Source organism: Medicago truncatula, chromosome 7, assembly GCF_003473485.1.
Source record: "Medicago truncatula cultivar Jemalong A17 chromosome 7, MtrunA17r5.0-ANR, whole genome shotgun sequence".
NCBI lineage: Eukaryota > Viridiplantae > Streptophyta > Magnoliopsida > Fabales > Fabaceae > Medicago > Medicago truncatula.
Window position 1 is genome coordinate 40468519 of NC_053048.1, and position 16939 is coordinate 40485457.

Here is a 16939-nt window from a genome sequence, read left to right on the forward strand (position 1 = left end):
TACTAAAAATAAAAAACACGTCAACAATGAAATCACAACACGTATTCTCAAATTTGCGTGGTAACTTGTGATTTACATCACCGAAGCCGGCCTTCTACTCGACGTGCGACGTGCATCTGTCAAGTGTCAACAACAAAGAATATAATAATGGGAACTTCTATGAAATTTTGAGTGTACGAGTACTCTTGTTTCACAAAATTTATAAATGAACGATCACCTTAATGAAATAAAAAGGTATTCCCTCCGTTTAATTGAATGAACCTAAAAAAATAAAATTTGCTTATATTTTGAGACGGATGAAGTATTTGTCAATATTTATATTTTAAAAAACATCATTTCATAAGAAAAATCATCATTTTATTATTTATAAGAATCATATTAAAAAATTTACATTTTGTCATAAAAATAATCAATATTCATTGTTATGAGTAATAAAAATTCTTAAAAATTAAATTTTATTTCTTCGAAGCTTTTGTTAAATAAAATTTAATTATCTTAGTTGCCAATGATAGAAAATAATTATTTTTCTTAAAAAAACAACTCATTTATTATTAATTTTACGACTTGATATACCGATACATATAAATTTATTGGATGTACCATAGAATTTGTCTAGTAGATTATAAAACAATGAAAATAATCCATAAGCACTTTAAGATGATGTCACCGTTCTTCATTTCACACTTGGAGTTGGAATTGAAACCTACTACCGCAACCTCCACTTTCTTATCAATCCACACATTTCAAAGATAAGCTACTTTTTTTATTAAGATCTTTTAACCGCCTTATATTTTTGTTGGTATTTATCACTTGAGATGATTTAAGGTATTTTGAATTGTGTTGTGGTTGTCATTGGACATTGTGAGGTCAAATATAGAGACATACATAACCTGGAGGAAGCAGACATTTATTATTATGGGTTTGAGGTAAGTATAAACCTTACAAAGAATTTGGATGCTCTCACGTATAAAAAATGCATACTATTAGAATGAGTAGGTATTTTGAGGATGAGAGTGTTTATAAATTTAGTGATGCAACTTAAATCAAAGTGTTTTGTTTAGTTTGAATCCGAACTAGTTTGATTAAATCTAAAGTGGTTTGATTTGAGTAATTGATTTATAGTTTGAAAAAATTGTGATTTTTATTTTTATAAATAACGTTAAGATTTTTATGTGTTGATCTAGAAGTGTTCAAATTTGTCTTCACAGGCTTAACTCAGTTGATTGGGACAATGCATAAAATATGCAAGCTGATCACTACCAAAAAAAACAAGTGTTCAAATTTAATTGAAGTGCTAAAATTTAAAATTGTAAAACATATTCCAAGTATTAAATTTTACATTTTAAAAAGGTATGTCTTATGACTAGGCTCAAACCAACCCATTCATTGCTAGGTTGAGTTGGTTTGACAGGAAAAACTATGTACTTTTAATCAAATCAAATCCGATGAAATTTAATGGAGTCGAGTAATTGATTTGATCAAAGTCGACTAAACTCAATACATGTAAAACCCTTAAATATTCCTTTAAATGTGTGTGATGACTATATTGAATAGTGGTGATTGTATGAATTTGAAAATATCAAATTAGCAAATTATTGGTGGGTTATCCTCCTATCCATATATACTATACATGCCAATAGTGCATGGGAGGGGTGTAGATAGTATCACACTTTACATTTCCTTTTTAGAAAGCCCATTTGGTTTCTAAAGTCCATAAACTGCACCCGAATTCCCATTCGGATATTCATCGTGAAATACGAGAACCCGGTTGGTTACTGAAAACAAGCGATGAATACGAGGTTGTTTTGTATGGATGAAACCGAACATTGGAGCAATAATACACGTTCATAAAGCATCAATGGCTTCACCTACTATTCAAATGGCAACCTCAAAATTCGTTCTTTCGCAAAACTCATCAGCGTTGAAGATTTCCAGTCTTCCCAATAAACCAATCACTTTCGTTGGGTCCAATTTCAAAGTTCACGTTCTTTCCTCTAACAACAATGGTGCAGCTTCTAGCTGCTCTTCTCATGGGGTCAGTAATTCTCTCTTACGTTTTTTATTATGTTTTTGAATCGTTGTTTAGAAACAAATATTGTAGTGATGGATTTCTTGAAATGCTTTTGTTTTAATTAAGGATGTCTTTAGGATTGAACAAATTTGAAGATGCTAATGTTTGGTTATGTATTACTAGTATCATTCAATAATGTTATCTTCTGTTACATGTTTGATTTCATGTTCTCAACTAATATATATATATATATATATATATATATATATATATATATATATATATTCCTAAATGCTGGTAAAATATAGAAATGGAATTTCTTTTGAATTGGAGTTCATTACTTTCTTGAATGGCAAGAACTGAGAAAGTTAAATGACATGACCTACCTATTCTGCACATTGAAGTAGCCGGAATCAGATCAGATAATTTCAGGTATCAACTATGCCAATAAGTTTTTATACACAATAAGAGAGTGGAGCAGATTTTATAGTTTTATTGAATTTACCCTTTAGTCTTCAGTATGCTACTATTAAGTACTGTTGAAGTTATAGGTTTCTAGAAGGGAGATGGGATGGAAGAAATAAAGACATTCATGGTTGCCAAACTCTCGGATTAACTTAGAATCATATGGAATTAGGACTCAGGAATCAAATTTGAGTTAACTTGCTTACAAAATTGAGTGGGTCTACAACATCATGGTTAATTTTCCTTATAAATGCATAAAATGATTGTGATTTTGTAAGGCTTCATACTGCACAAAGAAATAACTAACCTCAACCTTGGCAGAACTGGGTTCCGTTTATGCATCTCTCATCCCAATGTGAACCCATATGAAAAGGAGATAAATGATATTTTATGGAACCATAGATAAATTCATGAGCTAAAAGACATGAATAGATCTATCATTGTGATACACTTAATCTTCCTCGATTTTGGACAATTTAGATAACTCAACGGATTACATGTACATTTGCTGTCGTACTAGAGTTATGTTCATCAGTTTCAGTGCCTTTGCTGCCTGCTAAATAGATCTAAAGAAGTCTCAAGGTTTTGTGTACATTTAAGAATTAAGACTAAATTTTCTTACATGTAGATAAAAATACAGATAGAGGTAACATGCCATAAAAGTTAGATAATTTTTGTGATGAGGTATTATAAGCATTGTGTTCTTATTGATGGATCTTCAATGAGATTAGAGAGCTTTTTACATATTACTTATGCAGAAGATTGTTCTATATCTAATGAATGTCACAGCTAACTGTTTCCTTATGTTTCAGTCTGCATCAAGTTTAAAAAAAGATGAGAACAGACGCCGAAGTAATCTTGAATCTCTGTTTTGTTATGATAAAGCTATCCCAGAAGAAATAATTGAGAAGCCTGTTGGGTTATCTTTGGCTGAAAAAGCTATTGGTAACAATACCAGATGCAATGACTGTCATGCCAAAGGTGCCGTGCTTTGCGCCACTTGTGCTGGTTCAGGTCTATATGTTGACTCCATAATGGAAAGTCAGGGCATAATTGTTAAAGTTCGTTGCCTAGGTATATTCTCTTTCCTGTTCAGTCTCATGCACCTTGCTTGTGTTTGAACAATACTTGCAGCATTTTTTTTTTTTTTGCTGACAATGTTTTCGATTTGATATTTTTGCACATGTAGGTTGTGGGGGAACTGGTAATATAATGTGTACAGAATGCGGGGGACGAGGTCATCTGGGATCCAAATGATCTAAGTCCGACTTTTTGGAATTCTGTTGTACCACCAATATGTAATGTTTTGGTTGGCATTGCTTGTAAGTCATTATTATTTTTAATTTTTTGTTATGTCAAGGATATCTACCAATACCAACCAGATCAGTCTTACAGTTCTTGATTATGTGTACTCACAATATTCTTTTGTTATACAGATTGATTACCTTAAATAAATTTACATGAAAGTTATAGTTGAATACTTGAATTTGATGAAGTTTTACGCATGAGCCACTGCTTCAATTAACTAGAAAGGAATTTGAAGGAGTTTAATTGAATCTATCTTATGACATAAGCTTGTGTGCAAATATTTAGAGAATTGGAAGAGCTCATTAAAATAGTTTATGATATTTTCATAAGTTGCTTTTAGCTTATCTTTATAAGCTCCTCCCAACAACTTATATGATGCAAGTTTACCGTATTCCCTATTCTGTTGTAGAAATAGCTTATACAAATACTCAGTCATGCTTCATTTCAATGTTATTTGAACATCAAAATACAAACAATGTATATGATGCTCTCCCCCTCTCTCTATTTTTATTTTTTTTTATCTTCAGCAATTTACACACATTTCAAAATACACAGAAAAATCAAAGAACATAATTTTGATGTCAAAAAATCATTTCTCTTCTCTATTCATGTAGATGAGTAAAGTACCAACATTATCAAAGAATTTATCATACTTGAAGAATACATCAAAACTAAATCAAGCGACCAGTATGCTATTCTATTATCTTCAGTGTTTAAGCTCAGGAAGATCTTTGTATAGCTTGAGATCTGTGAAGCCGCTCCAAACGTACTGGAATAATTGAGTCAAATTGAGTGCTCTGTGGGTTCTCTGCGTATGCCACATAGTAAGCCGAAACGCATGCTTGTGGCCATGCAATAGCCAACCTACACTGCAAAACTCATTGGAATAATGTTTTATCTTAGTCACAGAAGTAATACAAAGGATAATGTGTCAAATTGTCAACAATAATATATTTCAAGTTATCTTCATTATTAAGAAAAATAGGGCCATTTTGTTTATGTTAATGTTTGACTATTTAGTCTGAAAATTTACTATTTGAAGATATAACTAGTCTGAGAATAATTCAAATAATTAATCTGAGAATTTGACACAATAGTAAATTAGTTTGAGAATTTACTATTTGAATTGAGGTTTAATAATGAGTTTGATTAATTAGTCTGAGAATTTACTATTTGAATTGAGGTTTGATAATCAGGCTATGTTTGGATAAACAATTTAATTAAGTGTGTATGGCGTAAATGCTTATCATAGAGGTGCTTATGTATAAACTATTGCTTTAATAAAAAGATAAAATAAAATCAAACTATCTTCATATAAGCTATAAACTGTTTTCATAAGTTATTCTCGAGACTTGATGAAAATAAGTTGAAATTAGTTTATGGACATGCCATAAGCTGCTTCCATAAGCTCGTCCAAACAATTACGCAAATACATATGCTAGTAGGTATACGGTATAAGCTCAAATAAATCAATCCCGGCAAACCTATATAGTTATAATATAAATAAAAAAGATTAAATTTAAAATATTTGAATTGGAACTGAGTTCTTACCAGGAAATAGCCAATGAGGAAAGCATAAATGGATAATTCCATGGCATAGTTCTTGTACAGTATAAGACTCCAGATTCCACTCACAAGACTACAAATTGCACCTACTGCAACACCACTAAGAAAACAGAATGCACCAGTGAGATCCAAATCTATCAATTCCTCTAATCCAACTCTAATGAACATGTCCCAAGTATCAGAAGATGCTTGCACAAACCCTTTGTTATAAACTCCAACATGCACAAAACCCCATCTATTCCCCTTTGTCACAAGAAGCGACGCAATTCCCATCGAACAACTAACACAAGAAAACATGCACTCATTTGTTTCACCTCCAATCAGACTCGTTGATCGTGCAAAGCCTCGGAAGAGTCCAATGGTAGGGACTAGGATGGAGCCTATACAAACACTTCCAATTAAGTGCTTGACTGTGTCACAAAATGCAACTCTGGTGTCTATGTCACCTCCTCCAGAAAAATGCATATACTTAACCCTCGAAACTGTGACTTGTATTGCATTCTTTAGAACCTGCATAGTCCATCCAAGGCTCAGTATGATCACTAAGATGCAAATGTCTGCTAGTTTGGTTCTGTTTTGGATAGCTTTTGCGCCGCCAATTCCAGACACAAGAAAACAGCAGTAAATGATACCGATGACAGTTAAAGAACATGCTAAGCGCTTGGTTTTAGCAGGAGGAGAAGCTTTTGAAACCAATAAGATTTCAGTGGCGTAGACGAATCGCTTACCGACCCAACAACCATAGAGGGATTGAATCACTGCAGAAATCAAAGAAACTATACCAACTACCAAACTCAATGCAGAACCAATTAACACAAACAGAATTCCCATTGCACACGTTAACAATGGACTCAACCAAAATGCTGCCCTGAGCGCCTTTTCCGGGTGGCTTGCAATGATCCATTGCCACATCAAACCAAGAATTCCTCCACATACTGTTGATGCTAGAAGTGGAGGGTACCATTTCTCAGGGTGGAAATGGTGGGTTGAATAGTCTAAGACAAGACCATAGACGGTGATGAAAATCACCAAGATTGAAATCAGAACCAGATACAAGTAGAAAAGAATCTGAAATAGCTTTCTGACTGTTTTTCCTGCCACTGTTGGTGTGTTGACAAAGCTTGAATCTTGTGCCTACACTTGAAACAACCAAATTGACTTTAGGCTTCTATAAATTAAACAATCAATATATTATAACGAATCGGAATTTGAACGAATCGCTATTGTTCTGCGCAATACGCTGTTTGTACAAAATGTGGTCAAATAGCGGCGCTATAACACTGTTACATAGCCGAATTTGAAGAAACGGCTACTTTCTACAATCCGCGATCGACAACACGGGAATAAACTCAAGAATATTGTAAGAAATGGATTATATCTTCACTCTACAACAAGCAAGCTTGTTGAGGGAGTAAAGTTTAAAGAAGATTAGAAGCAAAAAGAGAATTCCACAGTTTAAAGAAAAAGTAAAGAAGAAAAGATTAAAGAAACAAAGAGAAAGAAAGAAAGAGAAAAATACCTCAATGTGAAGAGTTTGCTGTTGAACCTGTGGTTGTGTGTTTCTGTTATGATGGTTATTCAAGGTGGCCATGTTGAATTCAAAACTGCACTCAACTCAAGAAGAATTCAAACGCTAAAAACAGTTTCTTGGATTGCTCTTTCACTTTCTTGCTCCCTACCAAAGAGGCAAAACCAGTTGGAAAAATATCTCAATTTCCAAGACTCTCAGAAGCTTCAAATATGTATGATTGAATAAATGTCACATTTCACATCACACTTTCTTTGCTTTACAAGCCATTGACCAAAACTTCATTCTTCTCTCAATTCATTTTTCTATCATATTCTGAAAGCTATGCAATTATATAGTATTTTTTACTATAAAATGAAGAGTAGAAGAGGATGTATGTGATGACGTGGAGTACTGGTATAGGTCAAATATTATTTTTTACATGCAACATTTAATATTGTTTTTATGCAACAGTTTTCTATAACGTGTAAATCTTTAATCAATGAATTTTGATGGGCACTTTTTATTTTTTTTTCTTAATTTGTGGCTTTTGATATATGTAATTATGTAAATCTCATAAATATTTAACAAATTAAGTGATATTGTGATTTTCAATAAATATTTTCTATTGATGCATGCTTTAATCAGTAACGTTTGATCACATTTTATAAAAAGTTTAGTCTTGATTCATTGTCTCGTAACCAATCATAAATTTATTTAAAGTATGATTTTAATTTAAGATACTCATAAAAAATCAATTATTTTTAACGATGTGACAACTTGTGATTGGTTGGTAGTATAATTTTATTTTTTATTTTTTATGAATAAGTATACAAATAATTCTAATTACAATATATATCTAACTAAATTATTTTCATATTTATGATATTCTCGATAAGAAAAAACTTAGGTGTATTTATTTACGTGTTTTTTGTATTGTTCTTCATATAAATTTCACTTTTTTCATTGTAGCAGACATTAAAAAAATTGTGGATGTGAATAATCATAGGTAGCTTATGAATATTTTATGTGAAGAATCATACGAAAAACATTTAGTAAATGCATCTAAGTTTTGTCCTTCTTAAAATGCATAAATCAAGTATCTTGAATAATGAATTAAGAAGTCAAATTTAGAGACTTTTTTTTTTTTTTTGTCAGGTGAGACTTAACTGAGATATGCTGAACATCCAAAAGGTGCTTCTGCCTCTATTATAAATATGGTCCAAGTGGCCCTGTTAGGTGAAATTTTCCCTGGAAAATTGGTTCTTTTCCTCAGGATAATCATAAAGTGACACGAATTAAACATCTTTTAAATTATATTTTCTTAAAGGGAAAAAGAAAGGAGTTGTCCACCCAACTACTAACTAATTTTCACTTCTTGTCCAGTACTTATATGAACAAAGGAAAATATAAAAATGAATTTAATATGAACTAGAAGTAGTCAAAATGTGACTGCATATATAGATTCAAACAATTTCTTATTCAAACAGAAAATGTCATAATCATCGTTGAAAAAACAGAGTTATAGATTTAATTTCAACAGTTCAATTGATAAGTGCTTTTAAGAAAAGATTTAAAATCCAATTTGAAACTACCGGTCGGACTGACCAACAAGCAACCTGAGACGTGACAGATTCGAGCCAAGTATTGGATCGGCTGTGTAACTAAACTGATACAAACTGATGTGAACCGAAGATTTTACGCGGTGAACCGGTAATTCTTTAGATCAAATTGGGTTTTGTTTTTATAAAACACTAAAATCAGTTAACATTTTATACAAATAAATAAGTTAACTATGTCTATACAATTTGACATCAAATGTTTTAATATTTTTCCTTATCCTTTGGCTACTACTCTCGTTATCCTCTTTAATTTGTTGTGACTTGTTACCAAGAAAGAGATTAAGACATCGAAGCTAACAACTCAAACACTCCCTTATTGATTGAAACAAAAGACTTGTAAAAGATAAAAAAAATAAAAATATATGCATTGGACTTTTGAGTGATTCCTTCAAACTTGAAAGGCAAAACAAAGATGAGATTAAGACATTTTGATGGCAGTGTGTGGCCTTGATTGGTTAAAACAAATGTAGGTCTGCAATTTACATAGTCATATGGTACAATATGTAAAAAAAAAAGGTTAAAACAAAGAAAAAGAAGGCATTAAGAGATTCCATGTCCCTAAAGAAAAAAGAGATTCCATGCCCTGTGAACATGGATATACTACTCGAATGGAGTTATAAACTGTTATGATTCACTCTTCGTGCTGACCAATGTGATTTTTTCATTGTGTGTGGATGAATGAATTTCATCGCACCGTATTAACAAATATATTATGCGTATGAATTTAGTTTTTTTTTTTTTTGCATTTACGAGATCCAGTTTAATGCCAAAAGGAGCATTATGGATGCTAACCAAGGTAGAGTATACAAGTCAGAAGAAAAATACATCGGGCGAACGGTTTGTAACTACTACTATTTAACTACCATTGAGAGATATTTTTGGAAGTTCGAGGTGCTTGTTGTGAGCAATTGCCTAGACCTTATACTTTAGAAAACTTTACCTCATACCCTTATGCTTATGTTTCTACCCCATGAACACCCTAAACTTTTCAAATTACCTTTAAGTATAACAAATAAAAAACAAATTTGCACACTCATTTTCCAAAAGAGTAATGAAACAATAGAGAGAAAAATAAAGAGAGAGGTAAAGGAGGGAATATCACTACCATAGTGGATTAAGGAGGATTTGTTCTTGTTCTTTTATCTTGATTCTATTTCTTGATCTTCTCTAATGGGAATGAGTGGTCAAATCTCTTTTGTTGGGGATTGGATGTAATGTGCCAAACTTTGATTTCAGTTAATACGAGTATTTGTTAATGTTTCTATTCTTAATGATTGATATCTTTGATCACTCATATCTTGATTTTGATTTAGAAGTTGATTGGAAAATATTATCTAAGTCTATATTTGAATTAAACCACTCAATGAATCCTGTTACTAAGAATGGAGCTTAATGCATTGATGCTTTTGAATCATTGTTTTAATGCAAGATCATTCCTTAATTAAAAAAAATGTTTGAGCGAAATTGATCAATGATACAACCTAAATTTTGTGTTACACAAATCCTCCTCTATATTAAAAAAAAAAAAAAAAGGGTTTTAAGATGAACAATGTAGTTGTCCGGATTGATGTTCAAAAGAGTCTTCTCTCAGACTTAATATATGAGATTATTCTTCTATAATCACAAGATCAAATATAAAAATTTTATGGACACTCAGAAAATATTAATTCCACATTTTATTCTTCTAATTATTTCAAAAGTAATTAAAAAAATCAATATTTTGTTTTTATATGTGAATGCATATAAGACTTGTGCTCATGGTCTTGTGATTATAGAAGACTTGCTCTGGTTCTTGCCAAATAACATTTTTTTTTTTCTAAAATTATTACAAGCCAAAGAAGATAAAATGAAGAAAAAAAGACAGCAGGCATCCAATGATTTTTAACATTTTGAGCATAGTCCAATCTACTCTTTAACGTTTGTTTTTTCCTCTTTCCATTTTTCTGCATACATTTACGTAGTGTATGCCATGCAAAGCAACAGCCTCAAACAATTTCACTTCTGGCTTCTTCCTAGTCTAACAAAGAACTTAACCTACTTCGTGAGTATAAATATGAATACAAGATAGAAAAATAGGGACAGAAGATCATAAATCCATTTCTTCATTCACTTTTCAAATCTGCCTCTCTTACTTTTGTTCTCTTTTTCTCTCCATGTTCTTCTTTTTCTTTTCTTTTTTAATAAATAGGGAATTTAATTATTTATCATATCATTTATATATAATAACCATCTCTTTGTTCCTTTTTTTTTCTTTCAATAATCATATGTTAAATTCATTTATCTGGATAATTATTTCAGTTTTTGTGCCTGTTCTTTAATTAGTTCTTATTATGGAATTCAACTCATGCATATTATTCTCCTATTTTCTATTTATTTGACTCAGTTTTGATCATTAATCTAAATCTATGCTGCCATTAAAAAAGAAACTAAATTTTTTTGACTAAATATATTCTAATAATTCTAATATACTCAATTTTGGTGAAGGTGTGTTTTAGCATTGAACACCTTCTTTGTTTGTACAAAACTCTCCAACTTTCCTTTATTAAAATAAGTGAAACTAAAGGGCAAATATGTAAAATACAATTTATATAATAACCAACAATTATAAAATCACGTCAAAAAAAAATCATACAAGCTCATCATAGTATATTTTTTCCATTCAATATCTTTTTTCTTTTACAAATCATTGTCTTTTAATTTATCAAAATATACAAAAACAAAAGTCTTTTTTTCTTTTTCTTCTTTAAAAAAATTAACCAGCACACAAATACTGTTTACCTTATCATCATGTAACTTTGCATTTTCCATCGAACTAGAGAAATATACATCTTTGTAAGAAAATAATACAAAAAACTAAACAAGAAACAAACATTAGGAGAAAAATATTTTAAATTAACCCATTTGTTTGGTTTCAAAATACCATTCAGTTTTTACGTGTTTCCGTTGTTTTTTCTATTTAATTAAACTTTGGTGCAACTTCATTGTTTTCAAGAAACATCAAAATTAAGGTTTGTGGCAATACTAAATCAATGTCCAATCTTATTAGTGCTCGAAGTATCAAGAGGAGAGGTAGTCTAGAACTTGAAAGAACTACCAATTTAAAAACACCACAACTATATCAAAGTCGTGTTACGAATATCTAGTAATAGACAAGCTCTAAGATCAAAACACGGGATTGCATCTAGCAATAGCTGCGTTAATATTTTAACAAAGACAATCACATACTTCTCATCATCGTGCCTTTTATTGTATATTGATTGATTCATCCCATTTTCATCCAATGTAAAAAAGTTTTCATTTGAATTCTAAGGTAATTCTAATATGTTAACGGGTTACCTTGGAAATTAAATAATTTTTTTATATTTAGATGAAAATGGTGTATTATCTGTTTACAGTAAGATTTCTTGAATTTAAACTCGAAATTCATCTGATGTGTTACTTAGTTTATGTGGATGTTGTGTCTGTATTTTTAACTATTTTTGCTTTATTTTATTTCGACATGGTATTTCTGTTATTAAAAGAAATAGAAACAAAAATTATGCAAAAAAAAATAAAATAAAAAATTAGAATGCAATAAAATTCCATTGCAAAAATTAAGAATTGAAATTATAGAAAGTTGATAATTAAACTACTTTCCATAATTCTAAGATAAGGAAGAACTACTTAAGCATCATCCTAATGAGAAAAACAGAAATAAAAAGTAAGGAAAAAGGAAAAAAAAACTCAACTGGGACAAGATTATAATGATTTGATAATAAAAATAAAGTTAAATTAGTTTTTTGGTCCTCTAACTATTTAATTGGTATCGGATTGGTCCTCTAACTAAAAATTGATTTATTTCGGTCCTCTAAGTTTCTCACCGTTACTACATTTAGTCATTTCTGTTAGTTTTATTCAAATAAACGTTAGAGTTTGTATTATGTGGGTCCTCTAACTTTATTTATTAGTATCATTTTGGTCCTATGTCTTGTTAAGGTATTATGATTAAATAATGACTGATATTATTGGTAACTGTTATGGTTCATATGTGTGAAACAGGAGGTCAGGTACCCACATAACACCAACCCTAACGTTTATTTGAACAAAATTAACATAAATGACTAATGTAGTAACAATGAGAAACTTAAATGACCGAAATAAATTAATTTTTAGTTAGATGATCAATCCGATATCAATTAAATAAAAAGGTAATTAAACCTAAAAATAATAGTGGCAATAATTATAATGAGTGCAATGCAAGTTGCACCTCACCAGAATCTACCACTTCTTGTCTCAACCGACAATTTACTGACAAATGGTGTCCTTGTGTTCAAAGAGAAAAAAAAACTCACAATATGTAAAGCACACTATTCCTAATTCCACTCACACTATAATATCCTCACACCCCAACAAAATTTGCATCATTAAATTAAATTAACCATTGAAAAATACAACACTCTCTCCCTCTTCTTCAACCAACTCACTCTCTCTCCCACAATTTTCCTCTCTCTTTATTTTTGCAATTTTCTCTCAAATGGGCATCAAAATATTCATGTTTACCTTCATGGTAACCTCAATATTATTCTTTTTTCTCTTCATCCCAACAAGACTAACCCTTCAAATCTCAACCTTGAAACCTAGTGCTATGGACTACTTCAATGTCCTAAGAACCAACATAACATACCCAATTACTTTTGCTTACTTGATCTCTGCATCCAAAGGTGATACTTTGAAGCTCAAAAGGTTGCTTAAAGTGTTGTATCATCCAAATAACTACTACTTAATTCACATGGATTATGGTGCTCCAGATGCAGAACATAAAGATGTGGCAGAATATGTGGCTAATGATCCTGTTTTTAGTCAAGTTGGGAATGTTTGGATTGTTGGGAAGCCTAATTTGGTAACTTATAGAGGACCAACTATGCTTGCAACTACTCTTCATGCTATGGCAATGCTTCTTAAGACATGTCATTGGGATTGGTTTATTAATCTTAGTGCTTCTGATTATCCATTGGTTACACAAGATGGTATGGTGAGTGTCCTTAATTACTATATGACATTTGCATAAATCAATCTATGTGTGTGTATTTAATTTCAAGTGTAACATTTTTTAAGATGCTACATATTTGGTGCTCATTCATTATTTTATTGGATTTGTGAAATGATCTTAACTATGGTGATTTGATTGCATTTGTTAATGATTGATTTAAATTAGTATGAACCTTTTTTGAATTTTCAGATCTGATCCAAGTTTTTTCTGAGGTGCCAAGGGATATTAATTTCATACAACATAGTAGTCGTTTGGGTTGGAAATTGTGAGTGGAATATTGTTCATTCATGTGATTTTCTATTTTCATATGCATTGTGATTTGTACTAATTTCATGTCTTTTTTTTTTTTATAACCAATTTTAGCAATAAGAGAGGGAAGCCAATGATTATAGATCCGGGACTTTATAGCCTCAATAAATCAGATATTTGGTGGATCATTAAGCAAAGGAATTTGCCAACATCTTTCAAACTATACACAGGTTTAATCTCCCTTCAACCTCTTAGCTTACTTTGGACTTTGCCAATGTATGTTTTGTGTGTTTGCAAGTGCTTTTCCTCTTGTTTCCTTCATTTCACTCATGCTATCTTATCTTTTTTGCTAGTGGACCATGTGATTCTATAAAATATGATTAGTGTAACCATGAGTTGTCACAAAATATATGTTAATGAATCAATGTCATAGTTTATTGTCATTTGGTTAATTGGTTAATGCCCTTATTAGAACATAATTGACATCTTATCTATATTTTATATTTCACCTCTTGCATTTGCTTATTTCGTATAGTCTATAGATTAGTTTAACATTTATGTCACTAAGATTAGAACATTTAAATATGATATAATTCAGAAGTTACGTACGTGTTATGGTTGAATTTAGAGATTTAAGGATTAAACTATCAATATTGTTCTGGATGCTAAAGAAAATGTCACTTTCAACAAGTTGTCTGTTAGTCATGGAAGGTAATTTAATGGTAGCTAGGTGGTAGCTGTTGAGCATTCATGTGTTTAATGTTGTGGTATCAAGAAATTTTACCTAACTATGTAGTTGAGTGCCTGAAAGTTTAAAACCCACAACCTCCTCTTACCCACCAAGATTAGTATTTATCTATTCTCATCAACTCTTGCATGATGAATTTTAGGGAAAATGTGGTGTGGGCACTATATAAGCACATTTACATATAAATTATTAATTGAATAGAAAATTGAGATGTGATATAACCTTCGAATTATTAGGCCTGAGAATAAAGAAATTGAATAAAGAAATTTACGGAGATGGCTCAGCTTTGGTGTTTTAGGTTCGAGAATTTATTTTTAGGGGTGTTTTTTCTTTGGGGTGAGTAGTGACGATGAGTAGTGTTGGATATCATTTTTACAGAGGTCGTTTTTTGTGAAGGAGTCGGTTTTAGGCGGTGATAGGTATTTTGGTGGGTGTTGTCCTCATGAGTGTTTTTAGGGTGTTTACTTTCGATGTTCCGCCTATATTCAGCGCCGTTTGTTTGTATTCTCAGTTTCACCGATCTCTGTTCGTCTTGAGCAGGGATCTGGTTGTTTAATAAAATTTACTCTTTCAAAAAAAAGAGCATCCATAACATAGAAATTCATTTTTAGTACATAAATGAGTTCTATATGTAGACATAACTCATTTATAATATTTTAATAATAATACTTAATAATAAGCATCCGATCTCTCCAATTCAGCACCTCACATAAATTTCTTAAATAAGATCCGGTAATCACTTATGTCATCATTTTTTTTAATATTAAAATACGTGAGACTCTCAAATAAATGAGATGCGACTTTTGAGTAAGACCTTGGCATTCTGATGGTCTAAGTGCTTCCTTAAATTGGAAAATAGTAAGTAAAATACACATGTGACTTACTTGAAAATAAAGCAGATGAGAATCCATGTACATATGGTATGGTGATGGTGATGGTGTTGTGCAGTGTGCAGTGTCCATTTCTAGTGGATGCACATGGTGCCATCATTATTTTAGTTAATTTCTTGAATGATTCTAGCAATTCACGTGCCTTCATACTTGTAGAGGAACATGGTGCATACATACATAAACGGTGCATACATAATAATGTCTTAATAATGAGTACATTTTTCCCTTTGTTTTCTTTTGTTTTTGTTTACTAGGTCAGTCTCAATTTCAAACACAGAATAAAAAAACTTTTCTGGTAATCATTTTATTTTTCTATATAAAATATTGTGTGTAATTTACCCTAACCAATACACATTAGCCACATAAGTACATTTTTAAGTGGTATCCATGAACTATCTTGACTCCATCAACAAATTGCTCATTTTTATTGGTTGGTGGGTAAATTACCCACCATTCTTCAAAAGTAATCTAGAAAAAACCTATTATCTATATAGTGAATTTCTTCTCCCACTCACACATTATGATTTTTTTTAAAAATGTGGGGTACACTTCTGAAACATTATGTTAGCTTGATTTTGTGCCAAGGCAATGGAACAAACTATTGACATTATATTATATATATATATCATCGCATTACATCATATTATACTAGACCTCTAAAATTGCATCTACAATATTTACAAAATTCAGGTTCAGCATGGACAATAGTATCAAGATCATTTTCTGAGTATTGCATCATGGGATGGGAAAATCTGCCAAGGACTCTACTCCTCTACTACACTAACTTTGTCTCATCACCAGAAGGATATTTCCAAACAGTAATATGCAACTCACAGGAGTACAAGAACACCACTGCCAACCATGATCTTCACTACATTACTTGGGACAATCCTCCAAAACAACACCCTAGGTCTCTAGGACTTAAAGATTATAGGAAAATGGTTCTGAGTAGCCGTCCTTTCGCTAGAAAATTCAAGAGAAATAATATTGTTCTTGATAAAATTGATAGAGATCTTCTGAAGAGGTATAAGGGGGGATTTTCTTTTGGAGGGTGGTGTTCTCAGGGTGGAAGGAACAAAGCATGTTCAGGTTTGAGAGCTGAGAATTATGGTTTGCTTAAACCTGGTCCTGGCTCAAGAAGGCTCAAGAATTTGTTAAACAAAATTCTCATGGATAAATTTTTTCGCCAAATGCAGTGTAGGTAAACATTTTTTTGATATAAATCGGGTATCACACCGCTCAAGTTTGAGACCTTTGATTAAGCTAGCTGGTTGAGATCGGTATTGTCTCGTCTAAAGTCCAAGCACTTTTTTTGCAAGTGTAGGTAACCATTTGATTTCCATTTAATTGATCACTTGTAAAGACAATATACAAAATATTAGGTTGATAATTGATTTTTTTTTTTTGTTTTCAGTTTTGATTTTTGTTAATTTGCTCTACAATTATGGGTGGGAACAATGAATAGAACCCTTCACTACCCACATAAATACGCAACCCTTATAAATGAATAAACACTCCCCCTTATCTCTAGTTTTGCAGAATAG

General features: G+C 31.4%; 3 protein-coding genes across 3 annotated transcripts; 2 read left to right on the top strand and 1 right to left on the bottom strand.

Moving 5' to 3' along the window:
* The first annotated feature begins 1762 nt into the window (after nt 1–1762).
* Nucleotides 1763–3954, top strand: LOC11430153 (protein PHOTOSYSTEM I ASSEMBLY 2, chloroplastic). The gene is made up of 3 exons (XM_003624670.4): nt 1763–2035; nt 3289–3550; nt 3666–3954. Exons 1-3 carry the CDS (start codon nt 1814–1816, stop codon nt 3731–3733), a joined length of 552 nt encoding a protein of 183 aa, XP_003624718.2. The 5' UTR covers nt 1763–1813; the 3' UTR covers nt 3734–3954.
* Nucleotides 3955–4365: 411 nt separating this feature from the next.
* Nucleotides 4366–7177, bottom strand: LOC11426954 (protein PNS1). The gene is made up of 3 exons (XM_003624671.4): nt 6870–7177; nt 5336–6484; nt 4366–4653 (listed from the first exon to the last, which is right to left on the bottom strand). Exons 1-3 carry the CDS (start codon nt 6939–6941, stop codon nt 4504–4506), a joined length of 1371 nt encoding a protein of 456 aa, XP_003624719.1. The 5' UTR covers nt 6942–7177; the 3' UTR covers nt 4366–4503.
* A 5633-nt stretch (nt 7178–12810) lies between these two features.
* LOC11435915 (beta-glucuronosyltransferase GlcAT14A) lies at nt 12811–16925 on the top strand. Its single transcript, XM_003624672.4, has 4 exons — nt 12811–13485; nt 13698–13773; nt 13872–13987; nt 16086–16925. The coding sequence occupies exons 1-4, from the start codon at nt 12993–12995 to the stop codon at nt 16598–16600; spliced, it is 1200 nt and encodes a 399-aa protein (XP_003624720.1). The 5' UTR covers nt 12811–12992; the 3' UTR covers nt 16601–16925.
* The last annotated feature ends 14 nt before the right edge of the window (nt 16926–16939 follow it).

What these genes read in the sequence shown, in the direction of transcription:
- LOC11430153 (XM_003624670.4), top strand. Translation starts at nt 1,814, where the DNA reads ATGAAACCGAACATTGGAGCAATAATACACGTTCATAAAGCATCAATG. An exon ending in CTAGCTGCTCTTCTCATGGG is followed by an intron (nt 2,036 to 3,288) that starts GTCAGTAATTCT and finishes CTTATGTTTCAG; the next exon opens with TCTGCATCAAGTTTAAAAAA. An exon ending in TGTTAAAGTTCGTTGCCTAG is followed by an intron (nt 3,551 to 3,665) that starts GTATATTCTCTT and finishes TTGCACATGTAG; the next exon opens with GTTGTGGGGGAACTGGTAAT.
- LOC11426954 (XM_003624671.4), bottom strand. Translation starts at nt 6,941, where the DNA reads ATGGCCACCTTGAATAACCATCATAACAGAAACACACAACCACAGGTT. An exon ending in AGCAAACTCTTCACATTGAG is followed by an intron (nt 6,485 to 6,869) that starts GTATTTTTCTCT and finishes TTTCAAGTGTAG; the next exon opens with GCACAAGATTCAAGCTTTGT. An exon ending in TCCTCATTGGCTATTTCCTG is followed by an intron (nt 4,654 to 5,335) that starts GTAAGAACTCAG and finishes TGAGTTTTGCAG; the next exon opens with TGTAGGTTGGCTATTGCATG.
- LOC11435915 (XM_003624672.4), top strand. Translation starts at nt 12,993, where the DNA reads ATGGGCATCAAAATATTCATGTTTACCTTCATGGTAACCTCAATATTA. An exon ending in TCCATTGGTTACACAAGATG is followed by an intron (nt 13,486 to 13,697) that starts GTATGGTGAGTG and finishes TTGAATTTTCAG; the next exon opens with ATCTGATCCAAGTTTTTTCT. An exon ending in ATCTTTCAAACTATACACAG is followed by an intron (nt 13,988 to 16,085) that starts GTTTAATCTCCC and finishes TACAAAATTCAG; the next exon opens with GTTCAGCATGGACAATAGTA.